The 24,936-nt window shown below is 44.4% G+C and overlaps 1 protein-coding gene across 1 annotated transcript in view; it reads left to right on the top strand.

Annotated features, from left to right (window-relative positions):
- Positions 1-21,687, top strand: part of LOC100606766 (splicing factor 3B subunit 3) — a 44,633-nt gene extending 22,946 nt beyond the window's left edge. Inside the window, exons 11-25 of the mRNA XM_030808799.1 lie at positions 3,673-3,824; positions 4,270-4,425; positions 5,353-5,508; positions 6,038-6,181; positions 9,614-9,736; positions 10,770-10,924; positions 13,017-13,191; positions 14,207-14,412; positions 14,510-14,666; positions 16,558-16,683; positions 17,439-17,651; positions 18,200-18,298; positions 19,146-19,289; positions 20,621-20,725; positions 21,196-21,687. Coding sequence (XP_030664659.1) covers positions 3,673-3,824; positions 4,270-4,425; positions 5,353-5,508; positions 6,038-6,181; positions 9,614-9,736; positions 10,770-10,924; positions 13,017-13,191; positions 14,207-14,412; positions 14,510-14,666; positions 16,558-16,683; positions 17,439-17,651; positions 18,200-18,298; positions 19,146-19,289; positions 20,621-20,725; positions 21,196-21,336 — 2,252 coding nt within the window. The 3' untranslated portion in view covers positions 21,337-21,687. The remainder of the gene's footprint in view (positions 1-3,672; positions 3,825-4,269; positions 4,426-5,352; positions 5,509-6,037; positions 6,182-9,613; positions 9,737-10,769; positions 10,925-13,016; positions 13,192-14,206; positions 14,413-14,509; positions 14,667-16,557; positions 16,684-17,438; positions 17,652-18,199; positions 18,299-19,145; positions 19,290-20,620; positions 20,726-21,195) is intronic.
- The last annotated feature ends 3,249 nt before the right edge of the window (positions 21,688-24,936 follow it).

Below are 24,936 nucleotides of genomic sequence, written 5' to 3'. Positions count from 1 at the left end.
GGGGTCTTATAGTTTATCCAAGGAGAGGGACCTGCACAAAATATTGAGGCTGCCCTGTTGATGTCTTTCAGAGGGTAACTTTGCAGTCGGATGTCACTGGGCATAATAGTGCTGCACACCGTCTGCCTGTGCATCAGATGGTCTGAGGCAGGAGTCTGCCTCTCTACTTCCTCCCACAGAATTTGTCATATATGGTTAATTGCCTTTTACTAAGCTAAAAGAGTCTCTAGCTAGAGACCTTTAGCTTCATACTCTCATAGAGTTGTACATTCCAGGTGTACTGACTGAAAGTTCAGAACCAGGAGAAAGCTTTTGAGTATATTCAGGACTTGCTGAAGCAAGATAAGTATCAGATACCCTTGTCTATGAAGTGACAGGGAGTTACTGGAGCTTCAGGTATCTGGATGGTCGCTCACTTTACCTTTTGGAGTGAGCTGCTGGTTGAGCCTTAAATCCTAAGGCAAGGCAAGTAGAAGAGAAAAGCATTCCCTCCTCTGGGGTCCTTAGCAGTGTTCAGACAGATGGGAGCCCTGTTGAACTGAGACCTAAAGATACATTCTCATACCCTGATAGATTCTTCATTGAGGTATGAACTGTTGTTTTTTCACATGAGACTTGCATTCCTTAGAAAAGGGCAGTGTGGATGGTACAGTTCCTAGTCATTTACCTTTACTAAAGCTTGGCTTTGTTCTGAACTCCAGCGTTTTTTTAAAAATAATATTTTGGGCTGGTCGCGGTGTCTCACGCCTGTAATCCCAGCACTTTGGGAGGCTGAGGCGGGCGGATCACCTGAAGTTGGGAATTTGAGACCAGCCTGACCAATATGGAGAAACCCTGTCTCTACTAAAAATATAAAATTAGCTGGTCATGGTGGCGCATGCCTGTAATCCCAGCTACTGGAGAGGCTGAGGCAGGAGAATCACTTGAACCTGGGAAGCGGAGGTTGCAGTGAGCTGAGATCGTGCCATTGTACTCCATCCTGGGCAACCAGAGCAAAACTCTCTCCAAAAAATAAATAATAAATTTTTGTAGAATTGGGGTCTTGTTATGTTGCCCAGGCTGGTCTTGAGCTCCTGAACTCAGATGATCCTCCCTCCCCAGCCTCCCAAAATGCTTGAACCACCGTGCCCAGCTTGGACTCCAACTTTTAATCTGCAGTCTCTCTGGTACATAAGAGTTAACCTGCTGCAAGTCTTCTTCACTGTAGAAGGAAGGGGTAGAAGTTACAATGTGCTTGCTATTCACAGGGCAGTGTTTATTTTGAGGAAGTCTGTGATATAAAGCAGCTTTGAGACGTCGTTGGCTCTCCCACTTGTTGAATTGTTGAGCAAAAGTATGACCCTATTTAAGTTCACTGAGCATTTATTCTCTTTTATGTTTGAGTAGTCTGAAGTCTTGGTCGAAGGAAAGGCACCCCTCCTCCCTTCTTTGCCCCATTCTCTCCCATGAAAGTCAAAAGTTGTGTGGTCTGTCTTTTGGAAGGTCACCTTTTCCCCTTGGTGAAGATCTGAGACCGGAAATCCTGGCCAGTTACAGCCTTTTGTTGTTTGGCTTTAATTTGCTTTCACACAGCTTTTAGGGTTATTAGGTTTCAGTAATGAGAACGCGGGAAATGATACTGTATTCATATAATATTAAAATTAACTGTTATTTTTACACAACAAAAATTTCCAGTACAAAAACTGAGAACTGGAGTAAAGGTTCCAAACTTGGTGTTATGTAGAGATGGATTTTGGTTTTGTTGTAAGCTACTGCGGCATCCATTTCAGAGATAACCATGTTATCTTGTTTTATGATAGTGAGTAGTGCTTAGTCTTACAAAGCCATCTTATAAGACGTTCCCAAAGCATTTGATATATATTGACAGTTCTAGCAAAATAACCAAAAACCAAGTATCTTCTTGTCCAGTATTATTCCTTATGATTTGGAAATTGAACCTTTACTCTGTGGATTCCTGGTCTAACCATTACAGCATGCCCATTGGGAAAGATCTTAATCCTTGTTTTTCAGCCACCACGGTAGGTACATATATATGTAATATTAACTGAAACAAAAGTTTCACAAAACAGTAAATATGAAGCAACTTCATAAATTACATTTATTTCTGTTATGAAGTGCCTATTGTGCAACACATTAAATTGATTTTATGTCCTGCTAATAGGGCAGAACACTACTGTAGGCCATGCCAATGATATATCTTTTTTGTTTGTTTTGAAACAGTCTCATTCTGTTGCCCAGGCTGGAGTGCAGTGGGGCGATCTCAGCTCACTGCGGCCTCCGCCTCCCGGGTTCAGGCAATTCTCCTGCTCAGCCTCCCGAGTAGTTGGAATTACAGGTGCCCACCACCACACCCGGCTAATTTTTGTATTTTATTTTATTTATTTTTTAGTAGAGACGGGGTTTCACCCTGTTGGTCAGGCTGATTTCGAACTCCTGACCTCAGGTGATCCACCCACCTTGGCCTCCCAAAGTGCTGGGATTACAGGCATGAGCCATCATGCCTGGTTGAATGATACATCTTCACTTGACCCCTGCTTCTGCAGAACTGATCTAGTAACCTTAATCTAGCTGAACCTCATTTGAAGTCATCAGAACCAAAAGTATGCCCTTCATGTGGGTGGATGGATCAGCCCTGTGGCATTGAGCTCTTGACAAGTGCTTAGGCAGACAGGGTCCTATAGCTGCTACTGCTAGGAGTGAGGCAGCCACTATGTTGTGTGGTGCCTTGTCTTGTTCTGTCTTTTTTTTTTTACCTGATTTCTGGTTAAGGGGGTGTTAATACAAAAATTCAAATGTAAACTAGGAAAATCTCAACTCTTTTAAAAAATTAGCGTTCCTTTAGTCAACATTTATCAAGCTTTATGCCAAACATTGTACTGGATGGGGACACTTGCAGAAGCTGTTGTATGTTGTAGGATGAGATACATGGAAAATAGATGGCCTTTATGGGATCTGCAGAGTTGACTTCCTTGAGAAACTCATTAGTGTTTATTCAACTACATTTAATTAGAAAAAGCAAATTCTAATAGGATTGCTCATGACCACTGGATTGTTCTGTTTCTAAATAGTGAAAAACCAGAGAGGTCAAGGAATAACAATATAAACAACCCCCGTCCCCCATTTCCTGGTTATCTAGTTTTCTTACGTCATTCCCATTGGGACTAGGATTCTCAGCTTCCAACCCTAGAATGAGTTAGTCTCACAGAGGCTTAAGTAATCTCTGTTTTATTCATTAGAGCTTGTGTTCATTTCTACATAAGCTTCTTTTGGAAGAAGTTAGGGGTCTTTCCTAGTTAGAAGGAGTATCTCTTCTTAGGAAGGGGTTGTGTGATTGACAACTGGCACAAATAAATGAAGCTCTAGCTCAGTATGTTCATGTATCAATATTATAGTATTTAAAATGTCCTCATGTCTCTGATTCCCTTGCTTTGTCCTCTCACTTCTTTAGCAGATGTCTCAAGAAAATATTGAGGAAGCAGAGTATATCTGTAGGCTCTTATGACCCCTAGTTTTCTTCTGGATCATCTTGCTCTGTGTGCATGTGTATATGTGTAATAACTACACAGAGAAGAAGTGCCTTGGAAGGTTTCTGAAGAGAACTCTTAGTGTTTCATTTGGCTTTGTAATTCTAATGAGTTCTTATCTAACCAACTCCCTTCTTTTCTTTTTCAGATGAGTTCGATGCCTACATCATTGTGTCTTTCGTGAATGCCACCCTGGTGTTGTCCATTGGAGAAACTGTAGAAGAAGTGACTGACTCTGGGTTCCTGGGGACCACCCCGACCTTGTCCTGCTCCTTATTAGGAGATGATGCCTTGGTGCAGGTGAGGGTTCTCAGAGCTTACCTACTTGGCCTGCTTTCTTTTTTCTTGGCCTTCATTGTGTTGCAGGCTGCTGTGTTCATGTCTGTTCACCCTCACCTTCCAGCAAGCCTTAGGGAGGGAACATATGATTATGGCACATAACATCCCTCTCTGTATTTGACATTTTTCTGTTACAGAGCCACATCACTGCAGCTTTCATCTCTAATAAAGATCTTTATAAGTGTTTTGTTAATAAGCTTTGAACTTCTTTGAAGTGGACACTGCAGAACATGAACTATTTAAAAGTTGACCTTGCCTGGGGCCTACTAACTCTTTTGTCATTGATTCAACTGTTGCCTCAAATGCAGTGGCTCCAGGTCTGATTGTAGTGACAGATCTGATAGGTGTCATTCTGAGTGATGAATCAAATTGTTAAAGTTAGGTTTCTTTCTGTTACTGACTCTAGGTCTATCCAGATGGCATTCGGCACATACGAGCAGACAAAAGAGTCAATGAATGGAAGACCCCTGGAAAGAAAACAATTGTGAAGTGTGCAGTGAACCAGCGACAAGTGGTGATTGCCCTGACAGGAGGAGAGCTGGTCTATTTCGAGATGGATCCTGTATGTTATTTTATCATTCACTGTGGGACTTAGCGTAGGGTCCAGAGGGAAAGATGGGCATTGTAGTCAAGTCATTTAGATGATAGTATGGTGAAACCCCGTCTCTACTAAAAATACAAAAATTAGCTGGGCCTGGTGGCGCTCACTTGTAGTCCTAGCTACTCAGGAGGCTGAGGCAGGAGAATTGCTTGAACCCGGGAGGCGGAGGTTGCGGTGAGCTGAGATCACGCCACTGCACTCCAGCCTGGCGACAGAGCAAGACTCTGTCTCAAAAAAAAAAGCGAGTTGGAGTGACAGTGTTCATAAACCAATTTGGCCCCTTACAGAGATGGGGAAAAATTCTAGGTAGAGTTATGAAATCCCCTCTTAGCAGTGAAACACTTGCTCCTCCTGCATTTCACTCTACTTTTCCAACAAATATTTGGCATAGATTTAATTTTTGCAGTCTGAATGCATTTCAGAAAACTTCTATATGGAAGGATGTTTAGTACACTTAATTCCCTTGCTCTCAGGAGGTCTCTAGTGTGGCCAGATCTGTACCTTTGGTTGAGATTTCTCCGTCTTTAACCATATTTGAATTCCCTTCACCCAGAGTGTTCTTGTAAAACACAGACAGTTTTATGTATCTCCATTTCCTGAGAACAAAGTTGGCTCAGAAAATTTGTGGCACATTGCCCTTGTCAAAGGTCTGTTCATTCTCTTATTGATGGAAGATACTCATTTTGCTTGCTGTGAGCCTGTTAAATTCAGTCTCGAGAACTCAGGTAGAGAAATTCTTGTCATTTACTATAGTAAGAGGAGTGAGAGGGAGCAGAACAAAATACAACAGCCCTCCTTCATTCTCTAGATCCAGGGTTTTGGGGTGAATTGGAGCATCTAGACCCATCCCTTTGTAGGTTTGACCTCGCTGTGTCTTTCTTCCTGTAGTCAGGACAGCTGAACGAGTACACAGAACGGAAGGAGATGTCAGCAGATGTGGTGTGCATGAGTCTGGCCAATGTACCCCCTGGAGAGCAGCGGTCTCGCTTCCTGGCTGTGGGGCTTGTGGACAACACTGTCAGAATCATCTCCCTGGATCCCTCAGTGAGTGACATTCTGAGATTCAAGGATCATCTGGTTGGAACCTGAGCATCTGGCCCACTCCTGATGTCCATGTCTGAGATCAGCTGGGTTAGACCGCAGAATCCATACCTGCTGCTTCTCTTGTCATTGCAGTGTGTTTCAGGAATTTCCTGCTGTGGTTTAAGGATATGATCTGAGACTACAGAAATGTTTCTTTGGCTTAAGCCTCAACTCCTTTTTTTTAGTTAACAACCAAGACTGCATAAATTTGACTTGCTGCAGGACCCTAGGTGACTTTTCGGGAGGTGTGCTTTGCTTAATTACCTTTGCCATTATCTTCTTTGACAAAAGGAGGAAAGCATGATCTTCCCGAAGCTTATTCTGAAATTGGATGTAACTAATAACTCAGTACTCTCTTAGAACTCACTCCCAGGGTTTTTTCTGTGCATAAGGAAGTACTTTTTCAATCCTAGAATTAGATTTCGCTGGGTATGTTTTTTTCCTAAAATTGTCATTTTCTGTGTTTTTATGATTTTTCTCTCCCTTTCAGGACTGTTTGCAACCTCTAAGCATGCAGGCTCTCCCAGCCCAGCCTGAGTCCTTGTGTATCGTGGAAATGGGTGGGACTGAGAAGCAGGATGAGCTGGGTGAGAGGGGCTCGATTGGCTTCCTATACCTGAATATTGGGCTACAGGTAAGAGATCCAGAGGCCCACATTGTGGACATCAGGCCTTCTGTACGTTTCACACACTCCTTTGTTTGATAACAGGCATTTTCTCTGCCCATGGTTTCAGATCCTCACCTTATGAAAAGTAAACAGTGTCACTCTGGGTTCCACTTTTCTCAGCTCTTTATTTCGAACAAATGAGGCTGAGAAAGAAATATTTTGATAAAGAGTCTTCACATCTGATAAATGCTTTTTGATAGCTACTCTAAGTCAGAACTGGATGGGTTCCTCAAGGATCAACTGTAGTTCCACTATTCGCTAGTTTCAAAAGCAGAAATGATACCTCTCAGTTCATAGTTGGCTTCATTAGCAATAAAGGACCCCTAAATGTTCTCTCTTGTTAAAGTTGCTGAGCTCTTTGTGCCGTGAAGAAAAGGTGTGCTTTGACGCTAAGATAGTGTCAGGATTCTTGATCATAGGCTTTTCATTTTCCTTATTTTCCTTATTGACTCAGATATCTAAGTAATCAGCCCAGGTACTTTTTGCTTTTTAATTTTACTTCCTAATTTAGAAATCTCAAACATAGCCAGAAGTTAGAGAGACTAATACAGTGAACTTCCATGTACCCAGTTTTTTTGGGGGAGGGTTGTTATTATTTTTCTTTTTTAGTTTTTTTTCTTTTGTTGGATTCTTACGGGCTGCCACATGGCTTTTCTATCTATTTTTTTCTTTTTTAGTTTTAACAGCTATCAACAACATTCAGCTGTTCTTGTTTTATCTTTTCCCTGGACTGTTTTAAAGCAAATCCAAGATCTATCATTTCATCTATAAATAACTTGATAATGTAGCTCCAACAGGTGTCTGTTTTTGTAAGATACTAGTATTATCATGCTCAGCAAAATATAACAATAGTTCCTTATTACCATGTTCCAGTTTTCCCTGTTCTTCTTTCCCCCAATGTGGCTTTATAGTTGGTTGTGCTCAAGACCTCAGCATAGCAGTCTGTGCTTTTTCCATTTGCTTCATCTTTCTTTTTATGTCTCTTAAACTGTCCTACCCCATTTTGAAGCATTATAAGATCAGATCATTTGTCTTGTAGAATTTCCCACCTTCTGGACTTAATAAAGTCATTCCTTGTGTGTTCAATGTTCCTGTATCCTCTGTATCAAGCTGGTGGGTAGAGTTAGACCGTGCTGTCCATTAGAAATGTAAAGTGAACTACAGGTGTAATTTAAATTTTCTAGTAGCCACAAACAGGAAAAAAGTAATTTTAATGTTTTTTTTTTTTTCTTTAAAAAAAAAAAATAGAGACAGGATCTCACTGTGTTGCTCAGGCTGGTCTTGAACTCCTGGCCTCAAGTGATCCTCCCACATTGGCCTCCAAAAGTGCTAGTGGGAATGCAGGCCTGAACCACCGTGCCTGGCCAGTTTTAATGTCTTATTAACTCTGTTATATCTAAAATCATTCTAACATGTAGTTAATATAAAAATTGCTGAGCTATTTTACCTTTTTTTTTCTCTTTTTTAAACCAAGTCTGAAATCTGGTATTTGGCACTTTACACTTAACAGTCTTAGTTCTCTTTAAAATTTATTTTTATTTAAAAAAAAATTCTTCCTTGAGACAGAGTCTTGCTCTGTTGCCCAGGCTGGAGTGCAGTGGTGTGATCTCAGCTCACTACAGCCTCTGCCTCCTGGGTTCAAGCGATTCTCATGCCTCAGCCTCCTGAGTAGCTGGGATTGTGGTGTGCACCACTACACCCGGCTAATTTTTCTTGTTTCTAGTAGAGATGGGGTTTCACCATGTTGCTCAGGCTGGTCTTGAACTCCGAGCTCAAGCGATCCACCCACCTTGGCCACCCAAAGGGCCGGGATTACAGGTGTGAGACACCACGCCTGGTCCTGTCTCAGTTCTGACTAGCCACAAGTGGCTTGGGGTAGCTATAGTATCGGATAGTGCAGAAGAAGAAGTTGGTTAGATTCAGATTTAATTATTGGGGGAGGGGGACAGGAATACTTAATAGGTGGTGCTGTTTACTCCTGTTGCATCATGTCAGGAGGTGTGTAATGTCTGGTTGTCCCACTCAGTGATGTTGGGATGTTTATCTGTATCTGTGTTAAAGTTCCCTCAACCCTTTACTTACAGCTATTACACACATTGCCTAGGTTCATTCTTTCATTAGTGGTTGGAAAATGATTTATTTATTTTTGGATGTAATTAGTTGGCATTCTAAAGACAAAATTCGCATCATTTCTTTGCTTACTGTAAGTACGGTTCATACAGGAAAAGGATAAATACTTTTTTTCCCATTGTTCACCTGTTTTCAGAGTAAGGAGTGAGGGCCACAGCACTCCCTTCAGTGGGGCCCAGTAAAGTGGGTTTTTTGCTATTTTTTAGAGTAACATTGGTCAGGTGCTGTGGCTCACACCTGTAATCCCAGCACTTTGAGAGGCTGAGGTGGGTGGATTGCTTGAGCTCAGGAGTTTGAGACTAGCCTGGGCAACATGGCGAAACCTCATTTCCACCAAAAATACAAAAAATAGTCGGGAATGGTGGCGCATGCCTGTAGTCCCAGCTACTTGGGAAGCTGAGGTGAGAGGATTGCTTGAGCCTGGGAGGTGGAGGCTGCAGTGAGCCAAGATTGTGGCACTGTACTCCAGCCTGAGTGACAGAGTGAGACCTAGTCTCAATAAATAAATAAAAATTTAAAAAAATAGAGTAACATCATAAGCTTGTGGATTTTTATACATTTGTGCTGAAAACTTTTTTTTTTTTTTTCAAACAGAGACAGAGTCTCGCTATGTTGGCCAGGTTGGTCTTGAGCTCTTGGCCTCAAGCAGTCGTCCTTCCTTGTCTTCCACAGTGCTGTGATTACAGATGTGAGCCACCTCACCTGGCTTTTTTTTGAGGGGGGCAGGGGGTGGTAAATTGACTCATTCTAGAAAAGTGGGAATTTCTATTTGAAGTTAGTTCCTTTGTCCTTTTAACATGACTCCACTATTTGTAGGGGTTTCCTTGCCTTGTTGCATAATAAAGTATCCCCACATGTGTCTAGAACATTCTTGCCCCTGCCCCAAACTAGTCATTCCTTTTAGGAACCTTGTTCCTTTAAGAGGAAATGCTGTTTAGGGACCATGGTCTTTGTGTTTATTTAATTATTTATTTGAAATATACAGTAGTGAAGAAGGATTTAACATACCTGGTAAAAAGAAATATTAAGAAGATATAGTGAAAAATAAGTGTGTTTTTACTTAGTAGATGCTCCATAACTTTGATTGATTAAGTGATTTAGTGGGAGAATGAATGAATGGCTATCTGATTATTAGCATCTTTTTTAAACAACGAAGTCATTTCTTTCCATCTGCTCTAATTTCTTATATGAAGTAGCCAAGGGAGAGGTTTTCCCATCAGAGCTGATAAGCTTCCATCAGGCCTCACCTGCTCCTCTCCTTTTGATTAGAACGGTGTGCTGCTGAGGACTGTCTTGGACCCTGTCACTGGGGATCTGTCTGACACTCGCACTCGGTACCTGGGGTCCCGTCCTGTGAAGCTCTTCCGAGTCCGAATGCAAGGCCAGGAGGCAGTAAGTAACGAAGGCTGGGGACAGGCAACATGTTTGAGATTTTAGTGGCTCCATCTGAAAACAATCTTTGCTGTGAGCTTTACTTTCACTAATTTGCCACTCCATCTTGATTGGTTTCCTTCATGTGAGAAGTCCTGAGTTTCCTAACCTAGAGCTTCCTCATTGGGGCTCCATGGCACCATGTTATGATTTGGTTATAGCTGGGTAGAGATATCGATCCCTTTAGCCCTCTGGCTGGTCAAATAGGGCTGGAAACCTCCCCTCTAGGACACCACTAGCCACAAGAATTCTCAGGTTTTATCCCAGTCTTAGATCAGTGTCAAGTTTGCTACAAGTGAAAGAGATTGGGAAACATTGTATCCTTTTGTAGTTAAGAATGTTAGTGTTTCTGGGCACTGTGCTAATTGATTCCATTTATTTCTTTTTTTTTTTTTTTTTTTTTTTTTGTAGATGGAGTCTCACTCTGTCGCCCAGGCTGGAATGCAGTGGTGCAAGCTTGGCTCACTGTAACCTCCGCCTCCTGGGTTCAAGCGATTCTTTTGCCTCAGCCTCCCGAGTAGCTGGGATTACAGGCGCATGCCACCACGCCCAGCTAATTTTTATATTTTTAGTAGAGATGAGGTTTCACTATGTTGGCCAGGTTGGTCTTGAACTCCTGACTTCAGGTGATCCGCCCGCCGTGGCCTCCTAAAGTGCTGGGATTACAGATATGAGCCACCGCACCTGGCCTTCATTCCATTTAATTCTTGCAGCTGTCCAGCCTTGTGGTACTGTTTTCATTTTACACACGTGGAAGCAGGCTTAGAGAGATGAAGTGGTTAGTCTAGATCATATGGCTCGTAGCCCATGTTTTTCACATATGCTAAGCCATAGTGCCTCTCTAGCCCTCTTTTTCTTAAGATAGCCTGTTAGATTTCTAGAATATTTTAGGATACTCTGCAGACTGAAATTTGGGGATAGGGCTTTTGGTCAGCTTACCATGTTTGTATTTTTTCCCAAACCTTATTGGAGCTGTTTTTTTTTTTCCCCTCAGGTATTGGCCATGTCAAGCCGCTCATGGTTGAGCTATTCTTACCAATCTCGCTTCCATCTCACCCCCCTGTCTTACGAGACACTGGAATTTGCATCGGGTTTTGCCTCGGAACAGTGTCCCGAGGGCATTGTGGCCATCTCCACCAACACCCTGCGGTGAGTGAGTCTCATGTCTGAAGCTCCGCAGGAAGCCTTTCTGCCAGGGGCTCAGACTGGTTCTGCCAGAGTGTTGGAGGAGGCTGTGAAGAGGTGGCAAAGAGCCAACTTCACCATGAAGCTTGTGTGTTGCAATTGAAACCTTCATTTGGCTCAGCATTTTAGTACCTGAGAGCCAAGTTTCGGTGTTTTAGCTTCTGTTAAGACTTTCAAGGCCAAGCTTTAATACAGTCCAATCTTCCTGAGATTTCAGACTTTTGTTTTCTAGCAAAAGGGCATTGCCATTGGATTAGTTTTAGAGCAAGTATTGGATCACTGCATTGATAACCTTTCTTACTCTGTCTTGTCATTTGCGGTATTAAATCTTAAATTTTAACCTACATACAAGTTATTTAGACCTTTTTCAAGTTGACCAAACTGTTCTTCCTGGTAATATTGATGTGAGGTTTGAGCAGTATATGTAATATTCTTTGCAAGATGGAAAAGAACCTAAAATAACTCAGTCAGTTTGGCTTCCTCAAGTTTTGGGGGGCTTTTAAAATTAAGCCACCAAAGTTGTTCACATCCTGGTTATAACTATTGGCTGTTCATAATGAAACCATGCCCTCTTGATAGATTAATCACTATTGCTTATCAAATGAGCTCCCAAAATTTCTTTACAACAGCTTTCAGGGTCTTTTCATGGTCATTGTCCTTTTTCTTTCCGTCATCTTTGTATTTGTCTTCTGCTCCAGCAGAATTGATCTCCCTGCACTCCTCTACATCCCTTAATATTTTTTTAATCTCTACCTGTGCTGGAATGCTTCACCCACATACATACCTGCCTGTCAATGTTCCCCTTGTCTTTTAAGCCAGCCTTGTTGTAGCCTCATCTGTGGCCCCTACCTCCTGAATTGCTATAGATTTAGACAATCCCTACAGATTTTTAGGCTTTCCTAGCAGCAGAACTTACTTCCCCCCAAAACTAAATCAGGGAAGGTGACTTATGAGACATAAAAGCAGAATTCTTGCGGGCAGTTTATTTTTTTATTTAATTTTTATTTTTAAATTTTTTTTTTTTTGAGACAAGGTCTTACTCTGTTTTACAGGTTGGAGTGCAGTGGTGTGATCATGGCTCACTGCAGCCCCAACTTCTGGGCTCAAGCTATTTCTGCCTCAACCTCCAAGTACCTGGTGGGACTATGGGTGCGTGCCATCATGCCTGGCTAATTTTTGTGTTTTATTTTATAGAGACAGGATTTCACCTTGGTGCCCAGGCTGGTCTTGAGCTCCTGGGCTCAAGAGATTCTCCCACCTCAGCCTCCCAAGTAGCTGGGACTACAGGCGCGTGCCACCATACTTGGCTTTTTTTTGGTATTTTCAATAGAGTTGGTATTTCACCATGTTGCCTAGGCTGGTCTTGAACTCCTAGCCTTAGGTGATCTGCCCGCTTCGGCCTCCCAAAGTGCTGAGATTACAGGCGTGAGCCACCGCACCCAGCCCCTATCTTTTTTAATGTAGAGAATAAACTACAAATAAAACTCCATCATTAGAGATCAGGTAACTGTATTTTTTAGAGTACCTGGGTTCTGCTCATTTTGCACATAGTTTGGCTTATGTGTGCATCTCTGTCCCATTTGACAGAAATTTATAGGTCCCTTATTTGCTATCTCTTGCCTTGTCATAGTTTTCGTAAACTGAGGTGATTTTTATTCACAAAGCCATCCACTTTATTTTATGAAGCACAATCACTACAAATACCATATATGTTCAGGTAATTGCAGTGTTTCACAACAAATTTGGGATTGGGCTCTTTATTATCATTGGAGTGATTAAAAAAAAAAAAAGCTTTTGACAATCGTTTGTGTTTCATTGGTAGGAACGAGAACTGTCGTGAATTGTGATAGGGTGTTGCCAAATGGGAAGGCCCTTCTTGGATCGCTGTGTCTGCATTGCAGAGTTTTCTAGAGTAGGCGGCTGTTGTTTAATGTTGCCTAATGCCAACGTTAGAGCTCCAGGGATTGATGTGTTTGCTGACTGCTCAAAGTCTATTTCAACACCAATTTCTAGGTCCGAATGAGTATTAAATAACTGCCTTGCTTTTTTGTCATAGGATTTTGGCGTTAGAGAAGCTCGGTGCTGTCTTCAATCAAGTAGCCTTCCCACTGCAGTACACACCCAGGAAATTTGTCATCCACCCTGAGAGTAACAACCTTATTATCATTGAAACGGACCACAATGCCTACACTGAGGCCACAAAAGCTCAGAGAAAGCAGCAGATGGCAGAGGTAATGAGACTAACGTTCAGGGGTTCCATTAAAAGATGTGTGAAATTATGTTGAAAAGTTTAAACTGCCCAGCACTTTGGGAGGCTGAGGTGGGAGGATTGCGTGAGGCCACTAGTTCGTGACCAGCCTGGGCAACATAGCAAAACTGTACCTCTATTAAAAATGTTAAAAGGTCTCCTGGTGTGTTGGCGCACTCCTGTAGTCCCAGCTACTTGGGAGGCTGAGGCAGGAGGATCACTTGAGCCCAGGAGTTCAAGACTGCAGTGAGCCATGATCATGCCACTGCATACCGGTGGCACTCTGGACATGAGACTCTATCAAAAGTTTAAACTCCTGCAATTGTTATTATATTCTTTGTTTTTAAAGATCTAGGCTCTTTTCAGCTTTTTTAAGCAGAAGCCTTTGTCCCAAAGTACTTCATTTTAGAGCCTTTCTTGTAACCCAGGACTATACTCTGACCTCCTTTTATTCACAATTAAGTTCCCTCTCTGAAACAGAATTCTCCCGTCCTTGAGCTTCCAAAATAGACTGTAATTTCCTTTATTTGGGCCCAAAGGAGACAGCTTTCATGTTCTCCACAACACCAGCTCTTTCTAGAACTCATTGCTTAGCAAAAACCAAATAGCTACCACCACGTAGAACTGTATTCATCCTTAAAGAGTGGAGACAGAGTAGTCTTAGTAAGGGAAATCAGATGGGTTGGGTAGAAAAATGGAGTTTCCATTGTCATTTTTCTCAAGCCACTAGTTCAATATTTGTCACAGCTGTTGTTCTTTTTGGTGTTTTCTACTAATATGTAACTAGCAATGTCTGGATTTCCCTTTTTGATCTTCTGTCTTCCCTAGTCTATACACCTCTCCCTTTAATATTCATGTCGGGAAATCCTGGCTGGGATGGCTGACTTTGCTGCTTTATGTATTAAGAACCCCCTGGAGTGTTCTTGCTACCTGTCCTCTTCTCAGCCAGCCCCTACCTCTGAGCACGCCAACTCAGTTACTTGTTTTTTTGGGTTTAGGAAATGGTGGAAGCAGCAGGTGAGGATGAGCGGGAGCTGGCCGCAGAGATGGCAGCAGCATTCCTTAATGAAAACCTCCCTGAATCCATCTTTGGAGCTCCCAAGGCTGGCAATGGGCAGTGGGCCTCTGTGATCCGGGTGATGAATCCCATTCAGGGGAACACACTGGACCTTGTTCAGCTGGAACAGAATGAGGCAGCTTTTAGGTAAGCAGCTTAGGACAGTCCAGGGTTTGGCAGGCTGGAACAGGAGCTCTCTGGGTTTTGACTAAGGCCTTACTCTTGCTTCTTATTCTGTGTGTAGTGTGGCTGTGTGCAGGTTCTCCAACACTGGTGAAGACTGGTATGTGCTGGTGGGTGTGGCCAAGGACCTGATACTAAACCCCCGATCTGTGGCAGGGGGCTTCGTCTATACTTACAAGCTTGTGAACAATGGGGAAAAACTGGAGTTTTTGCACAAGGTAGGAATCAGCCAGTGGTTCTCCTAGATCTTAAGTCCCATTGAGTTCTCTCACTTTTGCTTATGTTATGGATCAGGTCTTTGGGGACCAGCTCCTTGATTCCTATCTCTCTCTTACCAGCACATGGAAAATGCTGGGGCCTCCTAGCTGCGGTGATGTTCTTGTGCCTGTGCATTCCACAGGAAGGCTTTGTGCTAACCATCCATAATGGGGAGATAGATGCACATTGAACTGGTCCCTTTCTTACTGTTTTAATAAGCAGGCAACAATTTGTGACCAAAATTCAGCAGTTTAAATAATTAATATTCTGGCTGGGCGCGGTGGTTCACGCCTGTAATCCCAGCACTTTGGGAGGCCGAGGCAGGCAGATCACCTGAGGTCAGGAGTTGAGACCAGCCCGGCCAACATGGTGAAAGCCTGTCTCTACTAAAAATATAAAAATCAGCCAGGCATGGTGGCACACACCTGTAATCCCAGCTGCTTGGGAGGCTGAGACAGGAGAATCGCTTGAACCCGGGAGGCGGAGGTTGCAGTCAGCCGAGATTGAGCCACTGCACTCAAGCCTGGGCGACAGAGCGAGACTGTCAAAAAAAAAAAAAAAAAAGATTTCATATTATTTTCCACCTGCATTCTCTGGGAAGTTACTGTTTAATGGGTACAGAGTTTCAGTTTGGGAAGATGAAAAAAATTCTGGAGGTGATAGTTACACAACAGTAAATGTGCTTAATGCCACTGAAGTGTATACTTAAAAATGATTGGCTGGGCACAGTGTCTCACGCCTGTAATCCTAGCACTTTGGAAGGCTGAGGTGGGCGGATCACCTGAGGTCAGGAGTTCAAGACCAGTTTGGTCAATGTGGTGAAATCCCGTCTCTATTAAAAATAAAAAATCAGCCAGGCATGGTGGTGGGCGCCTGTAACCCTAGCTACTCCAGAGGCTAAGGCAGGAGAATCGCTTGAACCTGGGAGGCAGAGGTTGCAGTCAGCCGAGATTGCGCCACTGCACTCCAGCCTGGGCGACAGAGCGAGACTCTGTCTCAAAAAAAAAAAAAGGATTAAGATGGTAAACTTTATGTTATGACTATTTTACCATAATTTTTAAAATAAAAAGAATATTCTCCTCTCCACACTGACAGCATATGGATTCCTTCAACCCTACCATAAGGGGAGTATCCTCTAAGAAATACTTCATAGACCCTTTTTCATATTAAATTTGTCTCTCCTTTACAACTGAGATGTCACTAGGCTGGGTACAGTGGCTCACGCTTGTAATCCCAGCATTTTGGGAGTCCGAGTCAAGCAGGTCACTTGAGCCCAAGAGTTTGAGACCAGCCTGGCAATGTGGTTAAACTCAGTTTCTACAAAAAATACAGATAATTAGTCGGGTGTGATGGCACATGCCTGTAGTCCCAGCTACTTGGGAGGCTGAGGTGGGAGGATCACCTGAGCCCAGGAAGTCCAGGCTATAGTGAGCCATAATTGCGCCTGCCACAGCCCTTCAGCCTGAGCGACAGTGAGACCCTGTCTCAAAAAAAAAAAAAGATGTCACTTTTCACTAGCATTTTTTTCCTGTCCCTCCACAAATTACAGTCACTTCTTAGCTACTAAGGCCACGCTATTATTTCATGAGGCCAGTTAAACCTAGCACAGGCTCTGGGCAGCAGTCATCTGGTACCAGAACTTCTTGTCACTTACAGCATTGATCCCTCTGCTGGGTGAATGCAGCATGCGGGGCCTGTTCACCCCAACACCCTGATTCATTAGCAAAATAAGCTCACTGGTGTGTTTCTTAATGATAGGCTCCTGTGGAAGCAGGCATTTCTGGGCAGAGAGGTGGGGCCTGTGTCTGGCAGGCATTTATAATAGCTGTATTACCTGCTTTTCCTCTATAGACTCCTGTGGAAGAGGTCCCTGCTGCCATTGCCCCATTCCAGGGGAGGGTGTTGATTGGTGTGGGGAAGCTGTTGCGTGTCTATGACCTGGGAAAGAAGAAGTTACTCCGAAAGTGTGAGAATAAGGTAAGTGTGCTGGCATTGGTGCTGCGATCTAGCTCATGTGTCAAGGGTAGGGGCATTGGTGGGGTGGTGGGCATTGAGTTTTAAAATCTTATCTTTATTAGGACTTGTTGTGTTACCCCAATTCCAGCTTCAGAATTATGCACTTGTTTTTTTGATTTTTTTGTTTGTTTGTTTTTGAGACGGAGTCTCGCCCTGTTGCCCAGGTTGGGAGTGCAGTGGCGTGATCTCGGCTCACTGCAACCTCTGCCTCCTGGGTTCAAGCGATTCTCCTGCCTCAGCCTCCTGAGTAGCTGAGATTACACATGCGCACCACCACGCCTGGCTAATTTTTTGTATCTTTAGTAGAGACAGGGTTTTACCATGTTGGCCAGGCTAGTCTCTTAGCTCTTGATCTCATGATCCGCCCGCCTTGGCCTCCCAAATTCCTGGGTTTACAGGCGTGAGCCACCGCACCAGCCCTTGAGTTTTGAGAGGAGCAGGAGTAGAGGGATCTCATTTATTGACTTACCAAACAAGAACTAGCTTTCTGTCTTGCTAGCTTCTATAAGGAAAGGAAATGTGAGAGTTAGGCATATATTTGCACTATATTAAAAGCTATTTGGCTCTTTTTCCCACCTAGAATTCATTGCTAACTGCTGGTTTTTGGTATTTGCTGTTCTGCTGACCCTACATATGTCATACAGAAAGCTGGACTTTCTTTGGGTTCTGAACCCCAAGATTACACCCACCATCACTCTTGTCTTTGTTTTTCCCAGCATATTGCCAATTATATCTCTGGGATCCAGACTATTGGACATAGGGTAATTGTATCTGACGTCCAAGAAAGTTTCATCTGGGTTCGCTACAAGCGTAATGAAAACCAGCTTATCATCTTTGCTGATGATACCTACCCCCGATGGGTCACTACAGCCAGCCTCCTGGACTATGACACTGTGGCTGGGGCAGACAAGTTTGGCAACATATGTGTGGTGAGTTGATGTTGTTAACTTGGGTTACAGTGATGTGTAGGAAAGCTGGCTCAGTTTCTTGTGGGTAAAGCCAAAGATGAATCAAATCTGAGAAGTAAAAATGGATATTAAATTCCATCCTACTAAAGCTAACTCTACAGGCAATCTGTTCTTTAAGCCTTCTTACTGGTCTTTTGGATTTTTCTCTCTGGTTTATCTCCCTCCTCCCTATTGAACATGATTTAATGATAGGTTTAGTTTGAGCTAATGGCTGATATTTCTTTTTATGTTTTATAAGAACTTTGGAACGTCTGTTGTCTATGTTGTGTGGTTTTGGTTTTACCCTTAGCTGTGTTAAACTCTTGCTAATGGGTCGATTATTTTCAGTTTCTTGGTTCTCAGACACAGCTCCTGCCCGCCAGAGCAGGTGCAGGACACGTGGGCTCAGGCCTCTGTCTAGGCAGTGCCCCTGTGGCTTACTTGCAAGGACCTGGGCCAGACCTGTTGCTTGGTGACCCAGGTGAGCAGGTCCGGGCCCCAGCAGTGTGACTTGTGTCATTTCCTTGTAGGTGAGGCTCCCACCTAACACCAACGATGAAGTAGATGAGGACCCTACAGGAAACAAAGCCCTGTGGGACCGTGGCTTGCTCAATGGGGCCTCCCAGAAGGTAAGATTGCAGAATGGGCCCCAGGGAGGACACTGCTTAGCACTTTTCCTGTTGTCCTCACTGAAGAAATTGCTTTTGGTGAATTATTCACAGTGCACGCGACTGTGCTGAGTGCTGTCCATCCACAGTCCTTTCTTACCAATCTGCAAAAAATCTCCTTGGAGAGTAGCGAGTTCCTTAGAGAGAGTCCATTCCCAGTCCCCTGCTCTGAGGTGTGTCCTGGGCTTTACTTTCTCCTGTAGGCATGTGCTGCTTTAATAGAACATCTCTGGACTTTCGGGCAAATCTATTTTAGAAGACAAGCCTAGTGATTGCTGTTTTCTATAATTTTCTTTGTGTTTTCCTTTTTTTATGGCAAGCTTGATAAATTTAACAAAATGGTTCTTGCTTAAGAAATGATGAACAGTAACTTTAGCATGTTGTATGGGGCATTAAGCTTTAAGTAAATGTGAGAATTTTAAAGTATAGGTTTTAATAATTTTTGGATTTATTGTTTGTTTTTGAGACAAGGTCTCACTCGGTTGCCCGGGCTGGAGTGTGGTGGTACAATCACAGATCACTGCAGCTTCCACCTCCTAGGCTCAAGTGATCCTTCCCCCTCAGCCTCCTGAGTAGCTGGGACTACAGTACATGCCACCAAACCTGGCAGATTTTGTGGGTATGGGTATACGAGACCTCACTGTGTTGCCCAGGCTGGTATTGAAATCCTGGGCTCTAGCAATCCTCCCACGTTGGCCTCTATAATAATTTTTGGGTGTTAATAGATGGTGAAATGTGCCTTAGGGAGCACTGCTTGCCCTTGGGAGTCCAAGGTGCACACAGTCACTAGTCTGTTTGTGACTCACAGGCAGAGGTGATCATGAACTACCATGTCGGGGAGACGGTGCTGTCCTTACAGAAGACCACGCTGATCCCCGGAGGCTCAGAATCACTTGTCTATACCACCTTGTCTGGAGGAATTGGCATCCTTGTGCCATTCACGTCCCATGAGGTGAGAGTGCCCACATTACTCTGGCCTTGACTTTTAAGGTTGTTTCTTGGTGCTGAATCTACCTAAGAGGTCAAATTCATTTGTCCCCACATATAATTAATAATGTTCTGGGAATATAAAGTGACAGAAATACTTGGGGAGATAGGAATCTTGATTCCCCCACATCCAGGGAAGGCCATTTGGTTTCTTTTTTTTTTTTTTTTTTTTTTTTTTGCGACAGTCTCACTCTTACCAGGGCTGGAGTGCAGTGGCGCGATCTCGGCTCACTGTAAACTCCATCTCCCAGGTTCACGCCATTCTCATGCCTCAGCCTCCCGAGTAGCTGGGACTACAGGCGCCCACCACCACGCCCGGCTAATTTTTTGTGTTTTTTTTTGTTTGTTTGTTTGTTTTTGCAACGGAGTCTCACTCTTACCCGGGCTGGAGCGCAGTGGCGCGATCTCGGCTCGCTGCAAACTCCACCTTCCAGGTTCGCCCAGCCCGGAGTGCAGTGGCGCAATCTCAGCTCACTACAAGCTCCGCCTCCCGGGTTCACGCCATTCTCCTGCCTCAGCCCCCCGAGTAGCTGGGACTACAGGCGCCCACCACTGCGCCCGGCTAATTTTTTGTATTTTTAGTAGAGATGGGGTTTCACCATGTTGACCAGGATGGTCTCGATCTCCTGACCTTGTGATCCGCCCGCCTTGGCCTCCCAAAGTGCTGGGATTACAGGCCTGAGCCACCCCGCCTGACCAATTTTTTGTATTTTTAGTAGAGACGGGGTTTCACCGTGTTAGCCAGGATGGTCTTGATCTCTTGACCTCGTGATCCGCCTGCCTCAGCCTCCCAAATGCTGGGATTACAGGCGTGAGCCACCTGCGCCCAGCCGGGCCGTTTGTTTTTATACTGTCCTAGGGTTTGCTTCAGTCTGATGCGAGTTTACAAGGTTAGCCTGAGCCCAGAGCTCTAGAACCGGACTCCACAGACTAGTATTGCCAGGATTGATGGGATGATCCCTCCTGGGGCACACACCGCCATATGGAATCAACTCTAGGTTTGTCAGAGTTCGGCATGTTTTATTCCAGCCAAGGAAGTTGGGATCAGGAATCTGACCTCACAAACCATTCTTTATGTGTGGCATTCTCTCTTGCACTGCAGACAACATGTGGTCTCCTTTTGGGTTTTAACTATCGTGTTGTAGCAGAAAAACCTGGGATTATCAGAAAGTGATTAGATATTTCCCGTGTGTTTGTGTAGTAAAAATGAATGGCTTGTCTGTTCGTTGTGCTTTTGGAAACTCTAGACTAGTTGAAATCACTTCTCAGTGACAGATTTTTTGTTTCTTCTGCCAGGACCATGACTTCTTCCAGCATGTGGAAATGCACCTGCGGTCTGAACATCCCCCTCTCTGTGGGCGGGACCACCTCAGCTTTCGCTCCTACTACTTCCCTGTGAAGGTAGGTTGGGGGAATCTGAGCTGAAAAGGGAGATCCTGAGAAAGGAGCAGCACAGGGAGTGGATTGATGGGAATAGTACCAGGGAAGGTGCTCCCCTCAGGGCAGATCACAGCCAAAGCAAAGGCTTCACCTGCTTCTGCCAGTCTGAACTCTGAGTACCAAGAGTCAACTGAAGATAGTGTTCCTGGATCTACAAGTGGGGTTCAAGTATCGAGTGGAGAATAAAAAGTTTTCCCGGTCTGGGCGTGGTGGCACACGTTTGTGGTCCCAGCCAGTTGGGAGGCTGAGCCCCAGATTTTGAGAGTGCGGTGAGCTAAGATTATCCCACTGCATTGCAACCTGGATGATAGGGTGAGACCCTGTCTCAAAAACTAAAAAAAACAGCTTTCCCTACAAGTGCTTCTTTAGCATGTGCCATTTTCTTTGGGCATCTCACCATTTTTTTTCCTTCTGCTTTCTCCATATCTTAGAATGTGATTGATGGAGACCTCTGTGAGCAGTTCAATTCCATGGAACCCAACAAACAAAAGAACGTCTCTGAAGAACTGGACCGAACCCCACCCGAGGTGTCCAAGAAACTTGAGGATATCCGGACCCGCTATGCCTTCTGAGCCCTCCTTTCCCCGTGCGGCTTGCCAGAGACTGAGTGTTTTGTTTCCCCCACCACCATCACTGCCACCTGGCTTCTGCCATGTGGCAGGAGGGTGACTGGATAATTAAGACTGCATTATAAAAAGCCAACAGCTCTTTCCCCTTAGCTCTTCTCCTGGAATGACTGGCTTCCCCTCAAATTGGCACTGAGATTTGCTACACTTCTCCCCACCTGGTACATGATACACAACCCCAGGTTCCAGTGTGGAACCCGAGTTTCCCATTCCCCAAAGCCGTCCCTACATTGATATGTCTTGACTCTCCTGTCTACTTTGCACACACCCTTAATTTTTAACTGGTTTTCCTGTAAATACAGTTTTGTATAATGTTATCTTTGTGGGAGGAAGGAAGGCAGGCTGTGGTGGGACTGGGTAGGGTATAGTATCACTCCCGAGTTCCACTGCTCTAGAATCTAACCAGAAATAGAAACCTAGTTTTTAAGGTGACTGGCGTCCATGTGTCTTGTTCTGGAGATGAGGATGTAGGTGGAAGGTTTGAGTCCAAGTTAGAGCGGGAAGAACTGAGTAGACTCCTTCCTTCCAGGTGCCTACTTGGACTTGCGGCACTCTGTGGCTCCCCACCCCCAGGTCTGTGGTGGTTTCTTTGTTTTTTCCTGGCTCTTTTTGCTGTGCTGATGAAACATGGCCTCAATAACCATGTGGATACCCACCCCTCTTCCCACTGAGTATTGAGGAAAGGTGGCTGATTCTTCCTCCTCTTCTACTCTGAGGATGTTAGTATGGGGATTTTAGCATGAATTCCAGCTGGGGAGTCTTAGCAGATGCCCCTTTTACTGATACAGCACCTAAAGAGATCTTTGGCTCCATAGGACCATAGGAAGGGTCAGTACAGAAGAACCTAGATAATGCCCTGCCCCTGAGAACTGTGTATATGTGGGGCCTGTCTGCAGCACCCATCTCAGGTGGGTTCCAGAGGGCCTTTAGGGTATAATGAGAGCCTGTCAGGTGGAAGAGGCCCGGTTCCAGAAATGTTCCAGCCCACCCCTGAGAATTCCTCCTGTTTAGTTGTGTAGGAAGCCCTCGTCTTCCAGGCTGTCCTTGCGCCTTGAACCTGGAGAAGCGAGCTCACTGTTCTCGATACTTCACAATGTAAAACATTCTTTCGTCTGCATGTGCTCAGCCACCTAAATTGAGCAAATGATCTGGTGAGCACTGGGTTAGAATCAGGAATGGTGGGATACAATCTGAACCTCCCAGAGTCCAGCACAGAGGGTTCCTGACACTGTGACACTGTCTCCTGGAACTAAGTATCTCTTGAATCATGACTTGGTTTTAGATCAGTCAAGAGAGACCCAGGTTTTGCCAGGAATCGAATCCCTAAATAACATGGTTTTTTCTCACTTAGCTCATGAATTTGCATAGTAGACAGTAGTTCTGAATTAGATTTTGAAAACCTAATTTCAGGGCTCATTTTTTCCTGTGGCCCTAAATCCATTCTATCAAATTGTGTGATGCTGACATGCAGTCATCTGAGGAACTCAGCGTAGATATTTGAGCAGCTCCTCCCCTCTTTTCTAACTCAAGTTCGACTGAAATACATAAACTCCGTACAGAAGGTAGGGGGTTATGTAAGAAAGGAAAACCTAATCTATGGAATCAGGAGTTGTCACCACCGAGCTTCCTTTGGAAGTCTGCCCATCAGCTTGCTTGTCCTCTATAAGAGGAAGGGCTAGGACAAGGATTTGGGCTTGAATATGTGGAAAGGAATTTTCATAGTTGCTGCAGGACCTCCAAAAGTTTAAAATTTGATTGGATGTGACTCAATGATAAGTCCCATTTGTGTAATTGTTAAGGGGACCTGATTGACTCCTGTGGTTCGATTGAGCAATGAGGTAACTAGAGACCTCTCTCCAGCCTTGGCAAGACCCATCAGAGGCTGCTGCAGAACTCAGTCAGAGGGATCTGCCCTTGGGTTTGCTTCCATCCTGTTCCATTGCTAAGCCCTTGTGACTTGGATCCTAGGACTGAAAAGTTTTTAGCTGCCTCAGCTTTCCCCTGACCTTATGGGCAGAGGTTCTGCAGATGTTTCCTTTGGAAGATCTCTTGCCAAGAATAGCATTCCTTTGGAGGAGGGGGGTTCTAGTTGGAATGTTGCTTTTCTTGGTTAGTTTAAATGTATTGCTAGTGAGACAGCTGCCGGCACGCGCTGGAAAAGGCTCGTCTCACAGGGAGAGTGCTGGTCCCCAGAATGTGTGCTGTTCCCACGCTGCTGCCTTTCTTGAGCTTGTTAGAGGAAAGCCAGAAATGTTAAGGCATTTGGATGGGATCCGGCTGGCTTTCAATTTTTTTTTAATTCCTAAGTTCTGTTTTATTTTTTAATTTTTTAAAAATTTTATTAGAGACAGTCTCACTCTCTTGCCTAGCCGGAGTGCAGTGGAGTGATTATAGCTCACTGAGGCTTGAACTCCTGGGCTCAAGCGATCCACCTCAGCCTCCAGAGTAGGGAGAAAACAGATGTGTGCCACCATATTCAGCTAATTTTTAAACTTTTGTAGAGACAGGGTTTCCCTGTGCTGCCCAGGGCTGGTCTCGAACTCCTGACCTCAAACAATCTTCCTGCCTTGGCCTCCCAAAGCACTGGGATTATAGGTGTGAGCCATTGCGCCTGGTCCTAAATTCTTGTTTTTTTGTTTATTAGAGACGGAATCTCTCTCTCTTGCCCAGGCTAGAGGGCTGTGGTGTGATCTCAGCCCACTGCAACCTCTACCTCCTGAGCTCAAGCGATCCTCCCTACCTTAGCTTCCCAAATACTGGAACTACAGGCATGTGCCATCATGGCCAGCTCAATTTTTGTATTTTTAGTAGAGAAGGTTTTACCATGTTGGACAGGGTGGTCTCGAACTCTTGGCCTCAAGTGGTCCCCCCAGCTCAGCCTCCCAAAGTGCTGTGATTACAGGCATGAGCCACCATGCCCAGCCTCTAAATCCTGTTTTCTATTCAAAATAGAAATGACATGTGTTTGAGTTGTCCACTTGCTCATTTGCATATAGAATATTGTATGTGAATATTTTACTACACCCTTAAAATTAATTTTCAAGGGCTATACGTAGAGCTCAGAAACATCTCTGCTGCTGAAATCAAACCCGGTCCAAAAAACGTAACAATGGAGGGAGGAACAGATGGCTCTCGAGGACAAGGCAGGGACTCTAAAACACCTGCTTGGCCATGGTTGATTGACGTTTGAGTGATTTGGTAGCCCAACACACCCTGTGAAGTTCAGGTGAACTGAAATGGGCAAGTGTAGTAGGCTACACACCAGTCTAAACCAGCGCAACCAAGAGTTGTGTCTCTTTTTTTCTTTTTTTTTGAGATGAAGTCTTACTCATCGCCCAGGCTAGAGTACAGAGGCAGAATCTCGGCTCATCACAGCCTCTGCCTCCCGGGTTCAAGCAATTCTCCTGCCTCAGCCTCCCAAGTAGCTGGGACTACAGGCATGCACCACCACGCCTGGCTAATTTTCGTATTTTTAGTAGAGTTGGGGTTTCACCATGTTGGCCAGGCTGGTTTCGAACTCCTGACCTCAGGTGATCCACCCACCTT

The sequence above is a fragment of the Nomascus leucogenys genome, unplaced genomic scaffold (genome assembly GCF_006542625.1).
Source record: "Nomascus leucogenys isolate Asia unplaced genomic scaffold, Asia_NLE_v1 001146F_52189_qpd_obj, whole genome shotgun sequence".
NCBI lineage: Eukaryota > Metazoa > Chordata > Mammalia > Primates > Hylobatidae > Nomascus > Nomascus leucogenys.
Note: the sequence above shows the minus strand (reverse complement) of the source record. Positions and strands in the feature narration are given on the sequence as shown.